Below are 21088 nucleotides of genomic sequence, written 5' to 3'. Positions count from 1 at the left end.
GGGGCATGCAGTGTGGGCCGAAGCCCACCTGTATTACGCACGACATTACTACCTCAGCTGTGTTGGGCAATGCAATGGGATATTTCTATGTACCGCCGGTGGCTTCCTGGCACCCACCCATGCTGTGGGTCCACAGGGAATTATAAATGCATGTGTTTCCACTTGTAAAGAACCCCAGTCTGACTGGGGCATGCAGTGTGGGCCGAAGCCCACCTCTATTACGCACGACATTACTACCTCAGCTGTGTTGGGCAATGCAATGGGATATTTCTATGTACCGCCGGTGGGTTCCAGGGAGCCACCCATGCTGTAGGTGCACACGGAGTGTAACCTACATGTGTCCACTTGTAAAGAACCCCAGTCTGACTGGGGCATGCAGTGTGGGCCGAAGCCCACCTGTATTACGCACGACATTACTACCTCAGCTGTGTTGGGCAATGCAATGGGATATTTCTATGTACCGCCGGTGGCTTCCTGGCACCCACCCAGGCAGTGGGTCCACAGGGAGTGTAACCTACATGTGTCCACTTCTAAAGAACCCCAGTCAGACTGGGGCATGCAGTGTGGGCCGAAGCCCACCTCTATTACGCACGACATTACTACCTCAGCTGTGTTGGGCAATGCAATGGGATATTTTTGTGTACCGCCGGTGGGTTCCAGGGAGCCACCCATGCTGTCGGTCGACAGGGACTTCACAATAGGGAGTTGTACCTGCCTGTGTCTATGAATTAAAAAGCCCGGTCTGACTGGGGCATGCAGACACCTTGACAGAATGAATAGTGTGTGGCACATAGGTTCCCCATTGCTATGCCCACGTGTGCAGCTCCTGATGGCAGTGGCACAGGATTCTATTTCTCATTGCTTCTGTACAGCATTGTGGGCTATCGCTCCGCCACTTTTAAAGAGGGTCGCTGCCTAGCCGTGCCAACCCTCTGCAGTGTGTGCCTGCGGTTCCTCCTCATGGCAGACGCACTTCTAAATAGACATGAGTGTGGCGTGGCATGAGGGCAGCTGAAGGCTGCGCAGGGGCACTTTGGTGTGCTCTGTGGGGGGGAGGGGGGGCGGTTGGTCAGCATGTAAGCCAGGAGAAGTGGCAGCGGAGTGTCATGCAGGCAGTGATTGTGCTTTGTTGTAGCTAGTGTGGTGCTTAGCAAAGGTATGCCATGCTAATGAGGGCTTTTCAGAAGTAAAAGTTGTTGGGGGGGGGGGCCCACTCTTGCCGGTATTGTGGCTTAATAGTGGGACCTGTGAACTTGAGATGCAGCCCAACATGTAGCCCCTCGCCTGCCCTATCCGTCACTGTGTCATTCCCATCACTTTCCTGAATTGCCCAGATTTTCACACATGAAAACCTTAGCGAGCATCGGCGAAATACAAAAATGTTCTGGTCGCCCATTGACTTCAATGGGGTTCGTTGTTCGAAACGAACCCTCGAGCATCACGGGAAGTTCGTTACGAATAACGAACACCCGAACATTTTGGTGTTCGCTCATCTCTAGTGCACAACCTTTACTGGTCTGAGGGCCGAAATGTCAGAATGAACTAATCACAATGACCACAATAACGCTTACAGGGGTATTAACATCTGACACATTTCTGGCATATCAAAAGTATGTACCATAAATGCCTGATGACGGTGGATTAAACTGATCCCCAACTATTAGGAGAATGGGACCTATCAAGGTCAACAGATGTAGACCCATTATGCCACACACTGGTCCAGAGGGAACACCGGAGGTACCCTGGTCTTCATCCTTTAACCTTACAGTTGGGATTTGGGCTTCACTGCAGGGTCCCCAGGCTAATATAATGGAAGTGGTCCCAATTATGTGGCAACTGATACCACAATAGACCAAGGTGCAGTTCCTGAGCTTGTAAACAGACACATGATCTGATTAATTCGGGTCTGTGCAGGTGGCGTAACTTCAAAACAAGGGACAGTCCAGAGGTCAGGGTACACAGTGCAGGTCCAGCATAGTACAACCAGGCCAGGAGTCGGAGTAGGAAGTAGACTGGGTTATGGTCAAAACAAGGTGAGATCAGGAGTGGAAAAAGCAGGGTAGTGAGGAACAGGCAGAATCAGAAACCAGGAAGTCAGCGCAACTAGATAGCACCTTCAGTTGGACCAAAAACTTACGCACCTTCTTCGGAGAGGGGCCAAATATAACCAGAGGTGCTCCTTCATTGACAAGGGACAGGCACTGGCCCTTTTATACTGTTGCTGCAGCAGAAAGGTACAGAGAAGAGGTCGAGCCGGACATCTGCGGCCGCCATGTGGAGAAGAAGCAGTCTAGCTGTCAGCAGGGTGAGGTGAGGCAAGATGGCAGCCACAGATCATAACAGGACCCGCAGAGAGGAGGGGACCGAGCACGCATCTCTATCCATTGTAGAATATGGGATTTACACAAACAGGCTAGAACGTCACAACTTCTCTAAACCCCAACCGAGAGCCATGTGCATAGAAGCTCAGCTTTCCACCTCATCTGTGTCTTTCTGAAGTGATAAACCGGAATAAAGGAACCCCATTCTCTCTATACAGGGGCCATCGGTACTTGCCTGTCCTCACATACTGGCTCACATACTGTTGGCCATTCTTCTTCACTCTCATATGGGAGTGGCCACCGGATACAGGCAAGCTGTGCCCATGTGGTTGGAGACGCAGAATAGCATGGCGGACCACATGAGACTCCCGGGACACAGGTCTATCACAAATGAGAGGATTCACGAATAACCTAATATATGTTATTGATGATACATCATTTAAAAGTGGACATGCACATGATTTGTGTGGCAGGAGGGAAAGTTAGGGTGGGCCCAAGGAACTCAAGTTCAATGCGGAACTTATAAGATAAACTATTTGTCTTAGGAGACAAAAATGATCAGAAAAACGAGTGCAGGAATAGATTCATACTATAAAGATACAGTAGAAATATTGCAATTGCTAAAAACTAAGGTGTAAGTGTACGAAGACCCGCCCCTCCACACGCATGCAGCCATGTGGTTTTGTCTCGGTGTGAAGTGCAATAAACTCAAGGTATTAAGTGAAGAGCATAAACAGATGGGCGCCTGCGCTAATACGCTCGCCGCTGTGGAACATATTAGCGCATGGACCGGGGTGTCTTTCTTTGTATATTCAACCTCCATGCTATCGCGCAATTTTGGTTAAAAAAAAGCGGGAAAATGGGTCCTGCCCTATAGAAAAACTCTAGTCATACGTACAGAGGTTATTACGCGCCCATAGAGAACAATAGGGCTTTATCGTGCGTAATTCGCCGTAGGATAAAACATGCTGCACTCTTTTTTACGCTCATATTATACACGTGTGAGCGGCTCAATGAAAATCAATGTACTTCATTGACTTAATTCACCACGTATTACATGCGCTACTTCGCACAATACGCAATGAAATTCCTCTCGTGAGAGCCTGCCCTAAAAAGGTCACAGCGGGACTAAGTTCCTGGATGGACAAGGAGGATTAGTAATTGGACTTTGCCTACACAGTTACATAAGTGAATGTCACTGACCTTATAGGTGCCTACACTGAGGGCAGTTTCACACGGCTGTAGGCACAAATACACTCTCCGGCACGGAGCCTGGGTGCGTCTGAACGACGGAAAATTTCTTCCCTTTCGCCGGCCCTTGAAAATCCACAGAGCGGAGGAGTTCGAAATCAAGAACCATGGTAAAACAGGTGCCACGTGATCTTCCCCGCACGATGTATCCACTAGGGTAGGTCCTATCTTTACTTGGCTGTAGTATTTACAGTTTTGTTTTGTTTTGTCCCATTATACGGCCGTGATCATCATGGCTGCATAAGGGGAGAAAAACACGTTAGTCTGAAACTGCCCTAAAAAAGGGGAATCAAAACCGATCCAGGCTAAATATTTGATATAAAAACACCCCCTTTTCCATACATTTGGCTGTTAAAGTCAGCAGGAGTGAGTCGAGTAGATATTGTGTGTCCCTAACACACCATAGACATGACACCAATCAAGACTAAATCAGGCAGTGGATTAGGATGGAGTTCTTCAGGATGTTGTTGTTCGCCGTTCAGTAATTCACGACCCTCAGCGACCCTAAATGTGAGCTCCCTCCATGTTTTTTGGTTTTGCTTCTTTCAGTTGTGTAAAATCCATGCTAGTATCAGCTTTGACAGCATTACAGATTTTTCTAGCAACTCTACTCACATTACATGGCCAAAATCTGTGAGTCTGAGTCTGGCCATCTTGTCCTTCGTGAATCTGGGTCCGGCCACCTTGTCCTCCGTGAGTCTGAGTACGGCTATCTTGTCCTCCGTGAGTTTGGGTCCAACCATCTTGTCCTCCGTGAGTCTAGGTCCAGCCATCTTGTCCTATGTAAGTCTGGGTCCGGCCATCTTGTTCTCCGTGAGTCTGGGTCCGGCCATCTTGTTCTCCGTGAGTCTGGGTTTGGACATCTTCTTTTTTCAATGAGTCTGGGTCCGGCCATCTTGTTCTCCGTGAGTCTGGGTTCGGCCATCTTGTTTTTTCAATGCGTCTGGGTCCGGCCATCTTGCCCTCCAGTGATATATCAGGTCTTATACGATTCAGGACTCCTCTGTTTGTTACTTTAGCCGTCCAGGGCATACACAGCAGCTTTTGCCAGCACCACGGCTCAAACGCATCAATCCTCGTCCTATCAGCTTCCCTCGCAGTCCTGCTCTCACATTCATACATGGCTCTGGGAAAAAAGGTTGTTGCGCTATCCTGCGTTTAGTTGCTATTCTGATATCCCTACTTTTTCAGATTATGTCCATGTTTAGCTTCGCCCCAATGCTATACTATATTTTATATATGGCAGAGATTCTCCATCCTGGTCAATTTTTGAGCCAAGATAGATGACGTCTTGCACACGTTCTATGGCCTCATTGTCAATTTTGGCCATTTTTTGCAGTTGTCATAATTGGAGATGAGCGAGCACCAAAATGCTCGGGTGCTCGTTACTCGTGACGAAATTTTCGCGATGCTCGAGGGTTCGTTTCGAGTAACGAACCCCACTGAAGTCAATGGGCGACTCGAGCATTTTTGTATATCGCCGATGCTCGCTAAGGTTTTCATTTGTGAAAATCGGGGCAATTCAAGAAAGTGATGGGAACAACACAGCAACGGATAGGGCAGGCGAGGGGCTACATGTTGGGCTGCATCTCAAGTTCACAGGTCCCACTATTAAGCCACAATAGCGGCAAGAGTGCCCGCCCCGCACTGTCAGCATAAAGATCGTTCTCCTCTGTCACAGCTGTAACAGCTGTGGCAGAGAAGAACGATGTTAGCCCATTGAATTCAATGGAGCCGGCAATACAGCAGGTTCCACTGAAAGCAATGGGCTGACGGCGAGCGCGGGATGAATTGTCGGGAAGGGCTTAAATATATAAGCCCTTCCCTGCAATTCATCCAGAAATGTGTTACACTAAAAATATATACCGGCGTATAAGGCGACGGGGCGTATAAGACGACCCCCCAACTGTCACCTTATACGCCGGGAATACAGCGGAGCAAAGAATAAAAATCATTACTCACTTCCCCCGGCGTTCTGCGGTGCTGCTGCAGGCTGTCGCTCCCTCCTGGTCCCCAGCAGAGCATTGCTTTCTGGACGCAGGGCTTTAAATCCCCGCCTCCAGAAAACACACGTGCCTTCAGCCAATCACAGCCAATGACAATGATGTCATTGAATGGCAAATAATAATAATAACTCTAAAAACTCATAAATAACCTACGGGGAATATTCTTCAGTCCAGACAGACCCCCCTAGGTTCTAAGTGCGGTGGGAGCCTGGGGGACTGTGCAGCATACATGGATGCAAAATGTGCAGAAACATTCCTGGATGCCCCATTTGGTCACAGGACAGTCCTGTTGCAAAGAAAGCCCCAATTTTGGGTCAATTATTATCGCCCAGTCTGTTCTCTGACCATATTGGTCCATCTGCCACCGGGCTCACGCATCCTCGGTCATGTTTGCTAATAATCGTTTGTGTCTCATGTCAATTTCAGTATGTTGGCTGCACGTATGAGGTGTCATATCTTCGATATACCAAACGGGGAGTCTAGGAATGTTTTTACACATTTTTTGCTGGCAATTTTTCATCAATGTGCGCTACCAGCATTGAACGGGTCAGTCGTCCCATTAGGAGAGGCGGCCACCATCACAAATTACTTCATAGAGAAACATGCTGGATTTTCCAGCTGTAACCTTGCACCCCCTTTGGTTTCAATAAGACATCTGACCTGATGTTGCACTACTGCGGGTTAATTGCGCGGTGTTCTGTCTCTCTTTTCTCCCTTTTTTTTCTGCTTAGTCACATGATTACTTTTTTGTTTGTCTATTGGTTGTATGTTTCTTCTTAAACTGAAAGGCTCAGCATGTTCCTATGCAATGACTAATAGCTGCTGGGAGAGCTCGAAACGCGTCACATGGTCACGCCATTGTATTTCCTTCCTGTTGAGATGTTAATATGTCTCAGTAAAGCTGTGATTTTCTGGATGTGGGGTCCTTTTCTTTCTGTCTTCTACAATTGATTCTAGTCAGGTCTGAGCATCCTGCAGGAGAGCCGCTTCATCTTCTCTGTATAGAGTCCATAGTGGTCTGTATAAGGGGCTAATAGGCACGAGTGCTGCCATATAGTACCCTGGTGAACCACCGCAGTCACTCATAGCCATAATCTTCTATGTGCCACCATATCCAATGGGAAGCACACTTGGATATAAGCATATAGCCATCTACTACAACGTATTACAGATCAGAACAACGTGGATCCAGAATATGGCTATGTCCATCATCCTCACACGGCCATATTCTGCACATCTCATGGACATGTAGGGCACGTAATATACCTCCAAATGCCTCATATCCTACTCTATAAGTGTCTAGCTCCACTGGATGCATTGTATAGAGCTATTCTTCACTAGAAACATTGGTGCCAATATGCTAATATGATTGTCACTTCAGACCTAGTCAGGGAGCAAATGCACCAAGAAGAATAATCTAATGTACCCAACTGAACAAGGGGCGTGGCTTTGTGGAAAGGGGTGTTATTTGGTGGGAAAGAGGTATTTCTTCAATGAGACAATGGGGGATAATTTATTAAGCCTGGCATTTCCTGCATTGGGCTTAGTACAATTTCCCTGGGCCCATAGTGTGCTGATTACATGAATTCATATATTCGGCACATCCCCGGCAGCTCTGTGTGCCTAAGGAGAAATGTACGCCAGCTTCTATCATAAATTATACATAAATCTGACAGTCTGAGGGGGCATGCCTCCTCCTGATAAGCCCCACCCACTTTTCAAAAAACGTGTCGAGGCCAGTGCCGAAAGGACAAAAGTTGCAGATTTTAGTGCAAAAATTTGTGGCTTTTCATCACCAAACAGAAGCTGGCTTAAAACCTTTGATAAATATGCCGAGTGTGCTCCAAAATTGTATCAAAATATTCTCCAACTAAACCAACCAAAATGAACCAAATGTATCATCCAGCATGAGCCGCGGGGGTAAATGTTGGCATACTTTTAGACTGTCCAACTATTAGACAGGATCAGTAAATCTGTCTGCAGAACACCTCTATAATACATCACATATGAAGGCATCACACTGAGTGCCGACCTCCTACTTCTCCGTAGACGCTCCGTGCACATGGCTCTGTTGTGTCCCGGAGGCGTTAGTTTGTGGTTACTGCGGCAGCGGTGAAGGCAGCCTAGCGGGAATAGGAAGAACGTAGCATGGAAACATTCAGGCCAGACTGCAGCGCGGATGTATATTCTGCTCACTGTATACAGTTTGGATTTCTTTTTTATTTCTGTAATGGCAAATATTTAATTCCTACCTGGGGTACAGATTCAGAGGTCGCGCCCTCGGCGCGGTCTGAAGAAGAAGCTTCGCGATCCGTGTACCGCTGAGCGATATCAGCTTTTATATGGTTTGTAGATGTAATAAACCTTGGATTAGCTGCGGGTCCAGCGACGGTAAAGAGCTTCTGCGCAGTCATCTTTCTTGTTTCCTTCTAGTTCTTTTTGGAAACTTTTTGTAAACATCCCAAATTACATTTATACTTCACAATGATAAAGTTCTCGTGGTTCGCTGGCCGCGGCGCGAGGACCGTAACCTGGTTTAATAATTTGCCCAGATAAATTAAGTATTTATGGCCAGCAGTATGGAATGGTCCTGGAGGCCCGAGCTCTACCCACATGCATGTTATTGCTTCTATATTTTATCCCATTTTCTTGGCACTGACACGGCCTCCGTAATGTCCCTCGTACAGCCGGATGTTTCTATGGCTTTCACATGTACAATATACAATTGATTTCTTTATTTTGGAAAAGACTTGTCATGTTTGAAAGTATATAACAAGAGGCCTAAAGAGGTTGTGCCACAACTGCCAGTTGTCCCCTATCTACAGGAAAATGGATAATTTACTGATTGGTGGGCGGCTCACTGCTGAGACCCCCGCTGATCTCTAGAGTGGGACTCCCATGTCCTGTTCTGTCTGTCATCGTGGTCAACACTCCATTCACTTCAATGCAGCTGATGGAAATACCCAGTTGGGTGCCGCTCGGCTATCTCCACAGTCAAACTGAAAGTGATTGGAGGGCTAGTTCACTTGCACGACCAGCACCATACTCAGCCTCCTCCTCACTATGGTGGGGGTCTCAGCTGTCATGCCCCACCCATCAACAAGTTATCCCCAATCCTGTGGGTAAGGCATAACTTGTGATCTTGGTACAACCCATTTAATTGCAATGTACTACAATGCTGTAAACGGAGTTATCACGATGCGTCCGTCATGTTTAAGATTGCTAGATCTGTACCAAGCCCCATTTATTATACTGATGTATATTTGTACAGTATGTAACTAATGGTCCTTTTATTCTTACCAAGTTCTTCTCAGGTTCACGCAGAACCAACCTTTAGCAACTTTCAACCCCCAAAACGGGTTGGAATGGCTCCTTTCGCTCAGCACTAATTATTGCTATTATACTTGTCTTCTCCTCTTTGTTTCCATTTCTTTCTTTTTGGAGCCCCAGAATATTACATGGTAAATGGGGACCTGCTAACAATTTTGCATTGCGGCTCTTGAGCTCCAAGTTACACTTTCTTACTAAAAATCATTACAATTGTAGATTCTTATATAATCAATAGGTTATAATTATAATTAATGTGATTTGGATGTTGAGATGTCGCAGCAGTTCTCATGATTGGCACAATCATGGCTCGATTTATAATATGGTAGAGTACATTGTAGTTAAGGGGTTGTACCAGGAGCACAACTCCAGTTCATATGAACGTCATAAATTGGGGTTAACCTACTTGGGCCCCACGCTCTATGACCCAGAACGGACAGATGTTCAGAAAATGTGGCTCCCGTTTTGGTGGACCTTGTGCCGTTCTGGTCAAAGGCCATCCTATAATACCAGATTTCTCCTGCAATGCCTGCTACATGGCAGATGTGGGTGGCTGCGGCTTCCCCCAGCGAACTCAGCATATAGTCAGGGGTGCTGGAAGTGGGACCCAGGATGATCTGCTGACCGCCCTGACCCCACACTCCTCTACGTTATTATAAGGGTAAAGGTAACATTTGTTACATCTGTTTAATAAAAATGTCCTCAGAGGGGAACAAGCTGATTTTTTGTTATTTATTGCCTCATTTTCTAGCCGGAGCGGCCTGCAGTGTTCATGTCTGCAGTGACTGTAATGTCAATGTTTCGGTTCACATTATTGGATGCTAAGGTGTATGTTTTATGACTGCAGGTGACAACGCTTGCCGGATGAACAATGGGGGCTGCGGTACGCTCTGCCTCGCCATTCCTGGAGGGAGAGTTTGCGGTTGTGCTGATAACCAGCATTTGGATGAAAACAATTCGACTTGTGTGTGTAAGGCTTCATCAAAGACTTCTCTATTTAGCATCTGCATAATAAGAAATCCACTCCCGAGCAGACACAACCGTTCACATGCCTCATGGAAGCACCAACAATTGGACATTACTGCATACCAGCTGCTTACGGGAAGAACACTCACATATAACAGAGAGTTCCTTGCAGTTAGGATTCTTGTCTTCGACCCGAGATTTATCTCCTGTATCATCGATAGTTATTAGAGATGAGCGAACGTGTTCTTCCGAGCTTGATATTCGTGCGAATATTAGGGTGTTCGGGATGTTCGTTATTCGTAACGAACACCATGCGGTGTTCGGGTTACTTTAACTTTCTTCCCTGAGACGTTAGCGCTTTTTTTTGGCCAATATAAAGACAGGGAAGGCATTACAACTTCCCCCTGCAACGTTTAAGCCCTATACCACCCCCCTGCAGTGAGTGGCTGGGGAGATAAGGTGTCCGCCTGATATAAAAGTCTGCCCCTCCCGCGGTTCGCTATGGATGCATTCTATATGCGCTTAATGGGGCCAGCGGCAGCAGCGCTGACCCCATTGAGAACATATAGAAGACAAATCCTTCTTCTCTGGCACAGCTGTAACAGCTGTAGCAGAGAAGAACGATGTTTGCCCATTGAATTCAATGGAGCCGGCAATACAGCAGGTTCCACTGAATGCAATGGGCTGCCGGCGATCGCAGGATGAATGGTCGGAAAGGGGTTAAAGGGGTTGTCCCGCGGCAGCAAGTGGGTCTATACACTTCTGTATGGCCATAATAATGCACTTTGTAATGTACATTGTGCATTAATTATGAGCCATACAGAAGTTATCAAAAGTTTTATACTTACCTTCTCCGTTGCTGGCGTCCTCGTCTCCATGGTGCCGACTAATTTTCGCCCTCCGATGGCCAAATTAGCCGCGCTTGCGCAGTCCGGGTCTTCTTCTTTTCTGAATGGGGCTCCGTGTAGCTCCGCCCCGTCACGTGCCGATTCCAGCCAATCAGGAGGCTGGAATCGGCCATGGACCGCACAGAAGCCCTGCGGTCCATGGAGACAGAGGATCCCGGCGGCCATCTTCAGCAGGTGAGTATGAAGACGCCGGACCGCCGGGATTCAGGTAAGCGCTGTGCGGGTGGTTTTTTTAACCCCTGCATCGGGGTTGTCTCGCGCCGAACGGGGGGGGGGGGGGGGGGTTAAAAAAAAAAAACCCCGTTTCGGCGCGGGACAACCCCTTTAAATATATAAGCCCTTCCCTGCAATTCATCCAGAAATGTGTTACACTAAAAATATATACCGGCGTATAAGGCGACCGGGCGTATAAGACGACCCCCCAACTGTCACCTTATACGCCGGCAATACAGTGGAGCAAAGAATAAAAATCATTACTTACGTTTTTAGATGATCTGCGGCGCTCCTGCAGGCTGTCACTCCCTCCTAATCCACGGAAAAGTATTCCTTTCTCCACGAAAGGCTTGTAATCCCCGACTCCAGAAACACAGCCAATCACAGCCATTCAATGACATCATTGTCATTGGCTGTGATTGGCTGAAGGCACGTGTCTTTCTGGAGGCAGGGATTTAAAGCCTTTCATAGAGAAAGCTTGTCTGCCGTGGATTAGGAGGGAGTGACAGCGTGCAGGAGCGCCGCAGATCATCTAAAAACGTAAGTAATGCTTTTTATTCTTTGCTCCACTGTATTACCGGCGTATAAGGTGACAGTTGGGGGGTCGTCTTATACGCCCCGTCGCCTTATACACCGGTATATATTTTTAGTGTAACACATTTCTGGATGAATTGCAGGAAAGGGGTTATATATTTAACCCCTTTCCGACCATTCATCCTGCGATCGCGGGCAGCCCATTGCATTCAGTGGAACATGCTGTATTGCCGCTCCATTGAATTCAATGGGCAAACATCCTTCTCTGCTACAGCTGTTACAGCTATGGCAGAGGAGAACGATCTTTATGCTGACAGTGGGGGGGGAGGGGGCACTCTTGCCGCTATTGTGGCTTAATAGTGGGACCTGGGAACTTGAGATGCAGCCCAACATGTAGCCCCTCGCCTGCCCTATCCGTCACTGTGTCATTCCCATCACTTTCTTGAATTGCCCAGATTTTCACACATGAAAACCTTAGCGAGCATCGGCGAAATACAAAAATGTTCGGGTCGCCCATTGACTTCAATGGGGTTCGTTGTTCGAAACGAACACCCGGACATCGCGGGAAGTTCGTTCCGAATAACGAGCACCCGAACATTTTGGTGTTCGCTCATCTCTAATAGTTATCTAATGACTGTACGCCATTAACAGGAAGTATCCTACAGACTGCATCCCACCATAACGGGACCTCCTCTCCACCTACAGGTCACTTAATAAAACATAATGTAAATATGTAAAACATTAAAAGGTTGTCCAGTCAAACTATTGATGGCTTATGTTCAGGATTGACCATCACTAGGAGATCAGCGAGGTCTGCCGGCTGGAACCCCCACTGATCAGCTGTTCGCCTACCAGTGCGCTTGTGCGTTAGGCTGGTTTCTGCAGGTAGTAGACAGCTCCATTCTCACTGCAGTGACCAGGGTTGGTACTACAGGCAAAGTTTCCACTGAAGTGAATGAGAACTTTGCCTGTAATAATAAGTCTCACCACTACAGTGGGAATGGAGCTGTCTGCTTCCTGCAGAAATCAACTACATGAGCACTGACAGCTAACAGGCGCCTGATAATTTAATGTTGATAGCCTATCTTGTGAATAGGCCAACAGTAGTTTACAACTCGACAACCCCTTCAGTGCAATGAAAAGTGTTGTCCGGTCAAGCAAAAATACGGGGCAATATTTTTATGGTCAGTATCAAGATGAGCCAATGGCAGGTGGTTCCATGAACTCATGCTCATTGGATTGGCTCAGGTCCACTGCCTCTTGTTTGGCCCTACCTCTGTTGGCTGGCACGAGTCGTTCTTTCAAAGTAGATAATGATGATGAGTATATTTCAGGCCCGGAATCGGGCCACACCAAGTCCGCTGGAGGTCTAGTTAGAAACAGGGGTCTAGTACAAGGGATAGAACTGCATGTGCCACAAAGAATGTATTTGTAAGGCTGTAAGCACTCACAGCAGCCAATGTCTGTGCAATCTACTAGCAGAATCATATAGATACTGGCTTCTGCCGGAGGGTTGTCTGACATGATCTGTCCGTTTGAGGACAGCCAGCAATTGTATACAGCCTTAAATAATTTAAAAGGGCCAAGATTTGGCATTCCACTGTGCCAGAATGCAGCACAGCCCACCAGGAATCTGCCCACTCAGACATATGGCCAATACAGGCCTGGATAGGACCGCCCACTGGACCCCTAAGCTCAGAACCAACAGAGATATAAATGAATAAAATATTAGTTCTACTGAATCTTTTCCACAAAACTATATATCCGTCTGCTCAGCTCCTCCGACTCTATAACCTGCCTGCAGATTGGGCAGCCTGTTCACGTTGACAGGTTCCCTTTAATCATACTGATATTTCACATTACATTGTATCAGCATGACAATCATTGTAGGCTAGTGGAGCTCTCGCTCCCCACAGATCACATTCACGGCGGGCTACAATCACACTCGGGGGATCAGAATCCAAACTAGGAGGGATTACCTGCTAACCCACCATTTTTCCATCTCGGTGGACAGCAAGTCTTCGGACCCCTAAAGATGCATGCCTCTTATCTAGATGTCCTAATATCACAACAGTTTATTACACCCACAGTAGATCCATAAAACAGCTCAATGTAACACCTTTTTCTGTTGCTTTTTCTTGACCTTTAGTTAACAGCGATGAAACGTTGCCAAAGTTGTGTAACTTGGAAGAATTTCAATGCAAAAACCAGCACTGCATCCAAGAAGGCTGGAAGTGCGATGGAGAAGATGACTGCCTGGATGGGAGTGATGAAGATGCTGGAGCTTGCTGTAAGACTTTGTGATATTTTTGTAACCTAGCTATAATTCTATTTATGTCTAGAAGGTAACATTCTCTTGAGTGCCGTCATCTATGTGGCATCGGCTAGATAATGCTGTTGACATTGCTTCCTTCTGTGAACACAAATATATGTACAGTAATTCCCACTTAAGACGTTTTCCCGCCTAAGACGTCTTGGTCACAAATTTTATATAGCTTTTACTTTTACTAAGTGTGACATAGGCCCCTACTGCACATGTGCTATGGGAATTTCCAGAGTCTTCTCCAATCAGAGCGCTTTGGCCTTCCAGGTCAGGTGCACCAATGGGAGCAGAACGTCCTGTTGGTGAGCACCTAGCCTTCCCCCGGCTCCTCAAGCTTTTGCACTGGAGTGCCATGACTACACTAATTTAACTCTACTCTAGCCACATCTCCTAATTAACTCTCGCTAGCATCACAACCTCTTCTAAAGGAAAAGCAGTTAGGACTGTGGATCTTAACCTAATTTTTTTGGCTTTTCCTGCTTAAGAAGTTTATTTTATGTATTACCAATTAAAACCTCATAAGATGGACTCTGCCTAATAAGTTTTGCTTCTTACGAAGGTTAGTTTGCTTGGTCCCTTGGGAATCACTGTATATTATAACTACATGCACACGCTGAATGGCCACTTCCTTAGATACACCAACCAAGTAGTGAGTTGCATTTCTTTTGGCCTTCATCAATACAGCATTGCTTCAATGCTCTGTTGCTTCCATCTATAAGGATTCTTAGGAACCAAGGAATGCCAAGAAAACTTTTCCCACACTATTACTTTACCAACCTGTCAGGAAGGGGTCATCAATTAATGCTGCTTGCGCCAAACCCATCAGCACGGTGCAACAGAAGTCTGAAGGCATCTAACCCAGGGATACAAGTTTTGCGCTCTTTTGCCTGCTGGAGTCTTGTCTTTCTGTTTCCCTCAGACGCTGGAACTGGTTGCCTGCTGTTATAGTCCATTCGCGCGAAGGAACGGCGAGTTGTGCATTCAGACACGTTAGTTGGAGCCCCAGTGTTGTATTCATCTGCAGTTTGCTTGACTATGCAGCACTTGATTGTTAGAATGATTCCTGACATCCTCCTCTGATTCATTTTCCTGATAAATTGTTTACATTTATGGCAGCTGCTTTTGTTGGATGTTTTTCCTCCATTCTCAGTATATTCTCCACACGGTTGGCAGTGAGACCCCGCCTAGTCTAGCACCGATGACGGGCCTCATTGGAAGTCGCTCCGATCACTGGATTTTCCCATCTAATGTGGATTCACACTGAAACTGATCCACGGAAAACTTGTCACGTGATTTTATGCTGCACTCCGGGGTCACGGGGGGAATTACCGTACAGGGGGCGCCAATCGTGAGAGGGACGGGGGCTATATATATATATTTGAAAATAATTGACAGGAACTGAACAAATACATTTCATGTCTTACAATTACTGGGGTATTACAAACCACCATAGTATTTGACTTAGATTGAGGGTTTTGGCCCAGAGATATGAGGCTGGTTCTATTTGATGACATGATGGAAGGTAATGGGTCCATCTACAAATCTTCTGACATTTGTGTCTACCCATCAAAATAGGATCATCTTCTCAACATGAATACCTGAAATAGCATCATTTTATTTCAGAAGTCTGCAAATATGATCCAATCTTTAAGAATAAAATTATATTTCTGGCATTGATGAGCCCCAAGAAGACCAAATAGGTTGACTACAAGTCAGCAGCTCCTCCAAGACTCTTACAATACCAAGACTATCTGATGTTTCTCCATAAAACTTACAATATCAAAATTAGTAAATGCTCTCCCCATAACTCGTGCAATACGTAAACTAGGAAGATATTGACTCTAGAGATATGACTGAATTTCCTACATCTAAATCTCAAATTACCTCGCCCTGCCAAAAAACAAAAATGTTCCAGGGAAATGAGGGGCAACGAGAATTATTACAATGGAGCCATAACAATGTTAATCTAATTTTGCCAAGGTGACCTCTACTGAACGAACTCTTCTGTTTGTTGAAAGTTGTATATTATCTGCTTTAATTATCTGTAGTCAGCATTGCTTAAGGTCAAGTGGATCATAAACCAAGTTTCAGGGACACATAATACCAGAAGCAATGAAAATTAATGAGAGAGATTTACTATATTTATGCTAATTGTTCTCTCCAAAAGTCTGGATTCTCAACTGTTGTTGAAATAATTGGAGAATTGTAAAAAATTCACCTAAGACGTTGCACTAGAAGAACCCTCGGAGTACAGGGGTGATCTTCTCCCAGCGTTCTACATATACTACACCATTAAACAAAAGTTCTGGAAAACTAAAGAAACCTAAAAATGGACTTCAGTCTTCTGAAATACTCAGCCAAGTCAGCCATCTTTGTTTGTGTGGAGGATAGCCACAGATGAGGAATGATCTCATGGACTAAATGTCTACATAAACAAGATCCAAGAGCGTGCACCATGAAAATATTAAAATGCAAGAGCTTAAAGCTATAGCCCATGAATTTCTTCTTTGGGAGCAAAGTGCTACACAGAGTCTGTAAATGCACTCCAGATGATCAAATACAGCAAGTCATTGAGATCATCTCCTAAGAATGAAGTCACTACATACAGCGAAGAGCTTTATGAGTAATGCCCTCAGTGTGAGACAATTTAGACTTGAGGTCCATGTCCTGGTGGTGGTCACTGTCATTGATGACCATGTATCCATTTTAGCATAAAAGAGTAAAGTGCCAGACATTTTGGGATTGTTTTTCCCCATCCCATTGACCACTAATATGGCTTACCTTGGAGATGTAATAAAGTGTCATCCATCGGGCTGTCATGTCACAAGGTCACCAATTAGAAAATCCCAGAAAGCCTCTTTATATATAGGAGTCTATATATTTGAGAACAGTTCTCAGAACCAAGAAATTACATAGAGTATATCGGTATATTCTCTGTATGCCAAATATTTTTCCAATGTCCAATCAGCGGCTGTCCAAGCACTGCACCCCTGGCAATTGCTAAGTGATAGTGATGCTACAAAAGTACAATGCTTTGTATCCTGTTGACTCAAGTCCTGTTGGCTTTGCTTGGCTTTCTTCATTGGCTGCATAGTTGACTCATTATAGTCAAGAACTAACTATAACCACCCAGAAAACAGTTGAACAAATACCCAACCAGTGTCCGAGCCAACACAGATATTAAAGAGAACCTCTTACCAGTTTGTGGCTATAAAACCCCCAAGAGCAGTAAGACAATGACGTACTGCTTGCACATTTCTAAAGTTACTTTGTTATACATTCTTGTGAAAGCATACCTTTAGAAAAAGGGGTTTCAAATTTTCTGCTCTGCATGCAAATCCCAATAAGTGGTCCAGTGAGTAAGCTGGACCATCTCTGGTGGTCTGTGTTCCTTTCCTAATGTCACCACTTTCTGCCACTGTGACCTCAGACATCCTCCACATCATCAGCATAGCGCTCTAACTCTTGTGTATGCATCAGGAGTTCCAGGGCGGCACATGCATGGTTGAGTCTACTGAATCTGCCCACAAGAGGGACAGATGAACTGCGCATGCGCCATTGATAATGTGGAGGACATCTGAGGTCATAGTAGCAGAGAGGGGTGGTGTTATGGTAGGAATGTAGCCCATTGGAGATAGCCCGCCCAGCCCATCAGGATTTGTATGCAGTATGGGAAATTTAAAAACTTTTTCTAAAAGGTATGCTTTTACCAGGGTGTAACTTTGGAAATGTGCGTTACTTTGTTGTTTTACTGCTATAGACAATGTTATAGCGACATAACTGGTGACAAGTTCCCTTTACATGCACAGTGGTGCCACAAGGCTCATTTAGAACATGGCAGGGTGGTGATGTGCCTACAGTCTGGTCAGATTGTGCATGGGCCATTGATTAGAATGGTAGGTCCCCTTGAAGAAATAAGTATTTAAGGCAAACTGGGAAAGTATAATGGACCAATGAGGAGGAGCAGCACAGGAGAAGTCCTCTCGACAAGTGTAAGATGGCATAATAAGGGAGGATGAGGGATGTAGGCCATTGGCTGAGCACTATTTTTGGTTGTACCTCCATCTATATATAATTCAGTTTCTTCTTTGTTTTCCACTTTTAATTGTAAAGAGATTGAAATCAGTCACCGAAATGAATGTGTGACTCCTATCGCCTATTCCGTAGCCGACTCCCACTTGTGGCTTCCTCTCTGGAACATGAATCACTAAAAAGCTGATTAGCATTTGGTTGTTAACAATATATAAATTATGAAGCATTGTTTCTGGAATTAAAGCTTATCTCGCTGTAGACAAATGACTCGCTACCATTCATTTTCTTTTGAACAAAATACCATTAAAAACTCATTTAGTTCTTTATTCATCTGTTAATAAAAATAAATGCTATATGACACGCGGCTCCATCCTGCTGTAATTCCTCCACCCCATTTACATGCATTATTCCCCGCTCATTTACAGGCAGCGCCTGTCGTTAAGAATTCGCTCGCCTCGAGTGTCTTAAATTGCCTCTTTATGTTTTCCTAGTGAACCACAGCTGTCCGGGAGACCAATTTAAGTGCCAGAGTAACCGCTGCATTCCCAAGAGGTGGCTTTGTGATGGAGCAAATGATTGTGGCAATAATGAAGATGAATCTAATGAGACTTGCTCAGGTAAGAGTTGGAGGAGGTCCCCAGTGACCCAAATGCTGCTTGTTACACTCAATAGGTGTTGGTGATAACATTACTTGCCTTGTAGTTACTCAACAAACATTATGGAGAATTTATTATCATGGAATGGTAGAGTTGGAAGGGTCCTCCGGGGTCATCGGGTCCAACCCCCTGCTCAGTGCAGGATCACTAAATTATCCCAGAGAGATATTTGTCCAGCCTTTGTTTGAACACTTCCCTTGAGGGAGAACTCATCACCTCCCGTGGTAACCTGTTCCACTCATTGATCCCCCTCACTGTCTAATATCTAATCTGTGTCTCCTCCCTTTCAGTTTCATCCCATTGCTTCTAGTCTTTCCTTGTACAGATGAGAATAAGGCTGATCCCTCTGCCTTGTGACAACCCTTCAGATATTTGTAGACAGCTATTAAGTCTCCTCTCGGCCTTCTCTTCTGCAAGCTAAACATTCCCAGATCCTTTAACCGTTCCTCATAGGACATGATTTGCAGACCACTCACCATCTTGGTAGCTCTTCTCTGAACTTGCTCCAGTTTGTCTATGTCTTTTTTAAAGTGGGGTGTCCAGAACTGGACCCAGTATTCCAGATGAGGTCTGACTAAGGAAGAGTAGAGGGGGATAATGTGATCTAGACTCTATGCTTCTCTTAATGCATCCCAGAATTGTGTTTGCCTTTTTGGCTGCTGCATCACATTGTTGACTCATGTTCAGTCTATGATCTATTAGTATACCCAAGTATTTTTCACATGTGCTGCTGCTTAGCTCAATTCCTCCCCTTCTGTATGTGCTTTGTCCATTTTTCTTGCCCAGATGTAGGACTTTGCATTTCTCCTTGTTAAATACCATTCTGTTAGTCTCCGCCTACTGCTCAAGCTTTTCTAGATCTGTTTAAATACTCTCCCTCTCTTTCCTAGTGTTAGCTATCCCTTCTAGCTTTGTGTCGTCTGCAAATGTGATTAGTTTTTCATCAATACCCTCCTCCAGATCATTTATAAAAATGCTGAACAACACTGGGCCTAGGACAGAGCCTTGTGGTCCCCCATTTGATACATCCTTCCACTTGGATGTGCAGCCATTTATGACCACTCTTTGAGTACGATCACTCAGCCAGTTCTGAATCCACCTAACAGTTGCCTTGTCAATCCCATATTTGGTCATTTTTCTAATAAGTAGTGTATAAGATACTTTGTCAAAGGCTTTAATAAAGTCAAGATATACTATATCCACCGCATTTCCCTGATCAACCCAGTCAGTGATTCTGTCATAGATGGAAATTGGATTCATCTGGCATGACTTGTTTGTTACAAACCTATGCTGGCTCTGGGTAATTACTCCATTTTCCTCCAAGTACTTGCATACATGTTGTTTAATAAAGATTCAAAGATCTTTCCCGGTATAGAAGTCAGGCTCACAGGTCTGTAGTTTCCTGGATCCACCTTCTTCTCTTTTTTGAAGATAGGGACAACATGTGCCCTTTTCCAATCTTCTGGGACTTCTCCTGTTCTCCGGGAATTTTCAAAGATTATGGCAAGTGTTACAGAAGTTACCTCCGCTGCTTCCTTTACTATCCTAGGATGTAATTCATCTGGACCTTGAGACTTGAATTCACTTAAAGGGGTTGTCCCGCGCCGAAACGGGTTTTTTTTTTTTTCAACCCCCCCCCCCCCCCGTTCGGCGCGAGACAACCCCGATGCAGGGAAGTAAAGAAAGTTTACTGGAGCGCTTACCTTAATCCCCGCGCTCCGGTGACTTCAATACTTACCGCTGAAGATGGCCGCCGGGATCCTCTGTCTCCGTGGACCGCAGCTCTTCTGTGCGGTCCATTGCCGATTCCAGCCTCCTGATTGGCTGGAATCGGCACGTGACGGGGCGGAGCTACACGGAGCCGCTCTCTGGCACGAGCGGCTCCATAGAAGACTGCAGAAGACCCGGACTGCGCAAGCGCGGCTAATTTGGCCATCGGAGGGCGAAAATTATTCGGCTCCATGGGAACGAGGACGCTAGCAACGGAGCAGGTAAGTAAAAAACTTTTTATAACTTCTGTATGGCTCATAATTAATGCACAATGTATATTACAAAGTGCATTATTATGGCCATACAGAAGTGTATAGACCCACTTGCTGCCGCGGGACAACCCCTTTAAGTTAGCTAAGTGTTCCCTCAACATCTCTATGCTTATAGATAGCCTGTATTCTTTTATTCCCCCAATAGCACAAGGAAGATCAGTTGATGTTCCATCTACTTTCTGAGAGAAAACAGATACAAAATAGGAATTTAAAAGTTCGACCTTCTCAACATCATTCTTAACCAATTCACTATTTTAATTTTGCAAGCATCCAATAGCATCGTTGACTTTTCTTTTGCCTTTAACCCCCAAATTCTTTTTTATTGCTTTTGGCCTCTGTTGCAAGCCTCAATTAGCTTCTCTGACACTTGCCCTACAGTTTTTGCAGATCGCACTATATTCTTCTTTAGATATTCCCCCCTCTTTCCATTTGATAAACATATTTTTCTTCCTTTTTAGCATGTGTACAAGTTCTGTGTTCATCCATCCGTGTCTCTTTAAATATGTCTC

At 45.4% G+C, this 21088-nt stretch overlaps 1 protein-coding gene across 1 annotated transcript in view; it reads left to right on the top strand.

Annotated features, from left to right (window-relative positions):
• The window catches only part of LRP1B (LDL receptor related protein 1B), a 1872788-nt gene that overhangs the window by 943505 nt on the left and 908195 nt on the right, over window positions 1-21088 (top strand). The window contains exons 15-17 of the mRNA XM_066577770.1: window positions 9753-9875; window positions 13676-13816; window positions 18373-18498. Coding sequence (XP_066433867.1) covers window positions 9753-9875; window positions 13676-13816; window positions 18373-18498 — 390 coding nt within the window. The remainder of the gene's footprint in view (window positions 1-9752; window positions 9876-13675; window positions 13817-18372; window positions 18499-21088) is intronic.

Source organism: Eleutherodactylus coqui, chromosome 8, assembly GCF_035609145.1.
Source record: "Eleutherodactylus coqui strain aEleCoq1 chromosome 8, aEleCoq1.hap1, whole genome shotgun sequence".
NCBI classification, from domain to species: Eukaryota; Metazoa; Chordata; class Amphibia; order Anura; family Eleutherodactylidae; genus Eleutherodactylus; species Eleutherodactylus coqui.
Note: the sequence above shows the minus strand (reverse complement) of the source record. Positions and strands in the feature narration are given on the sequence as shown.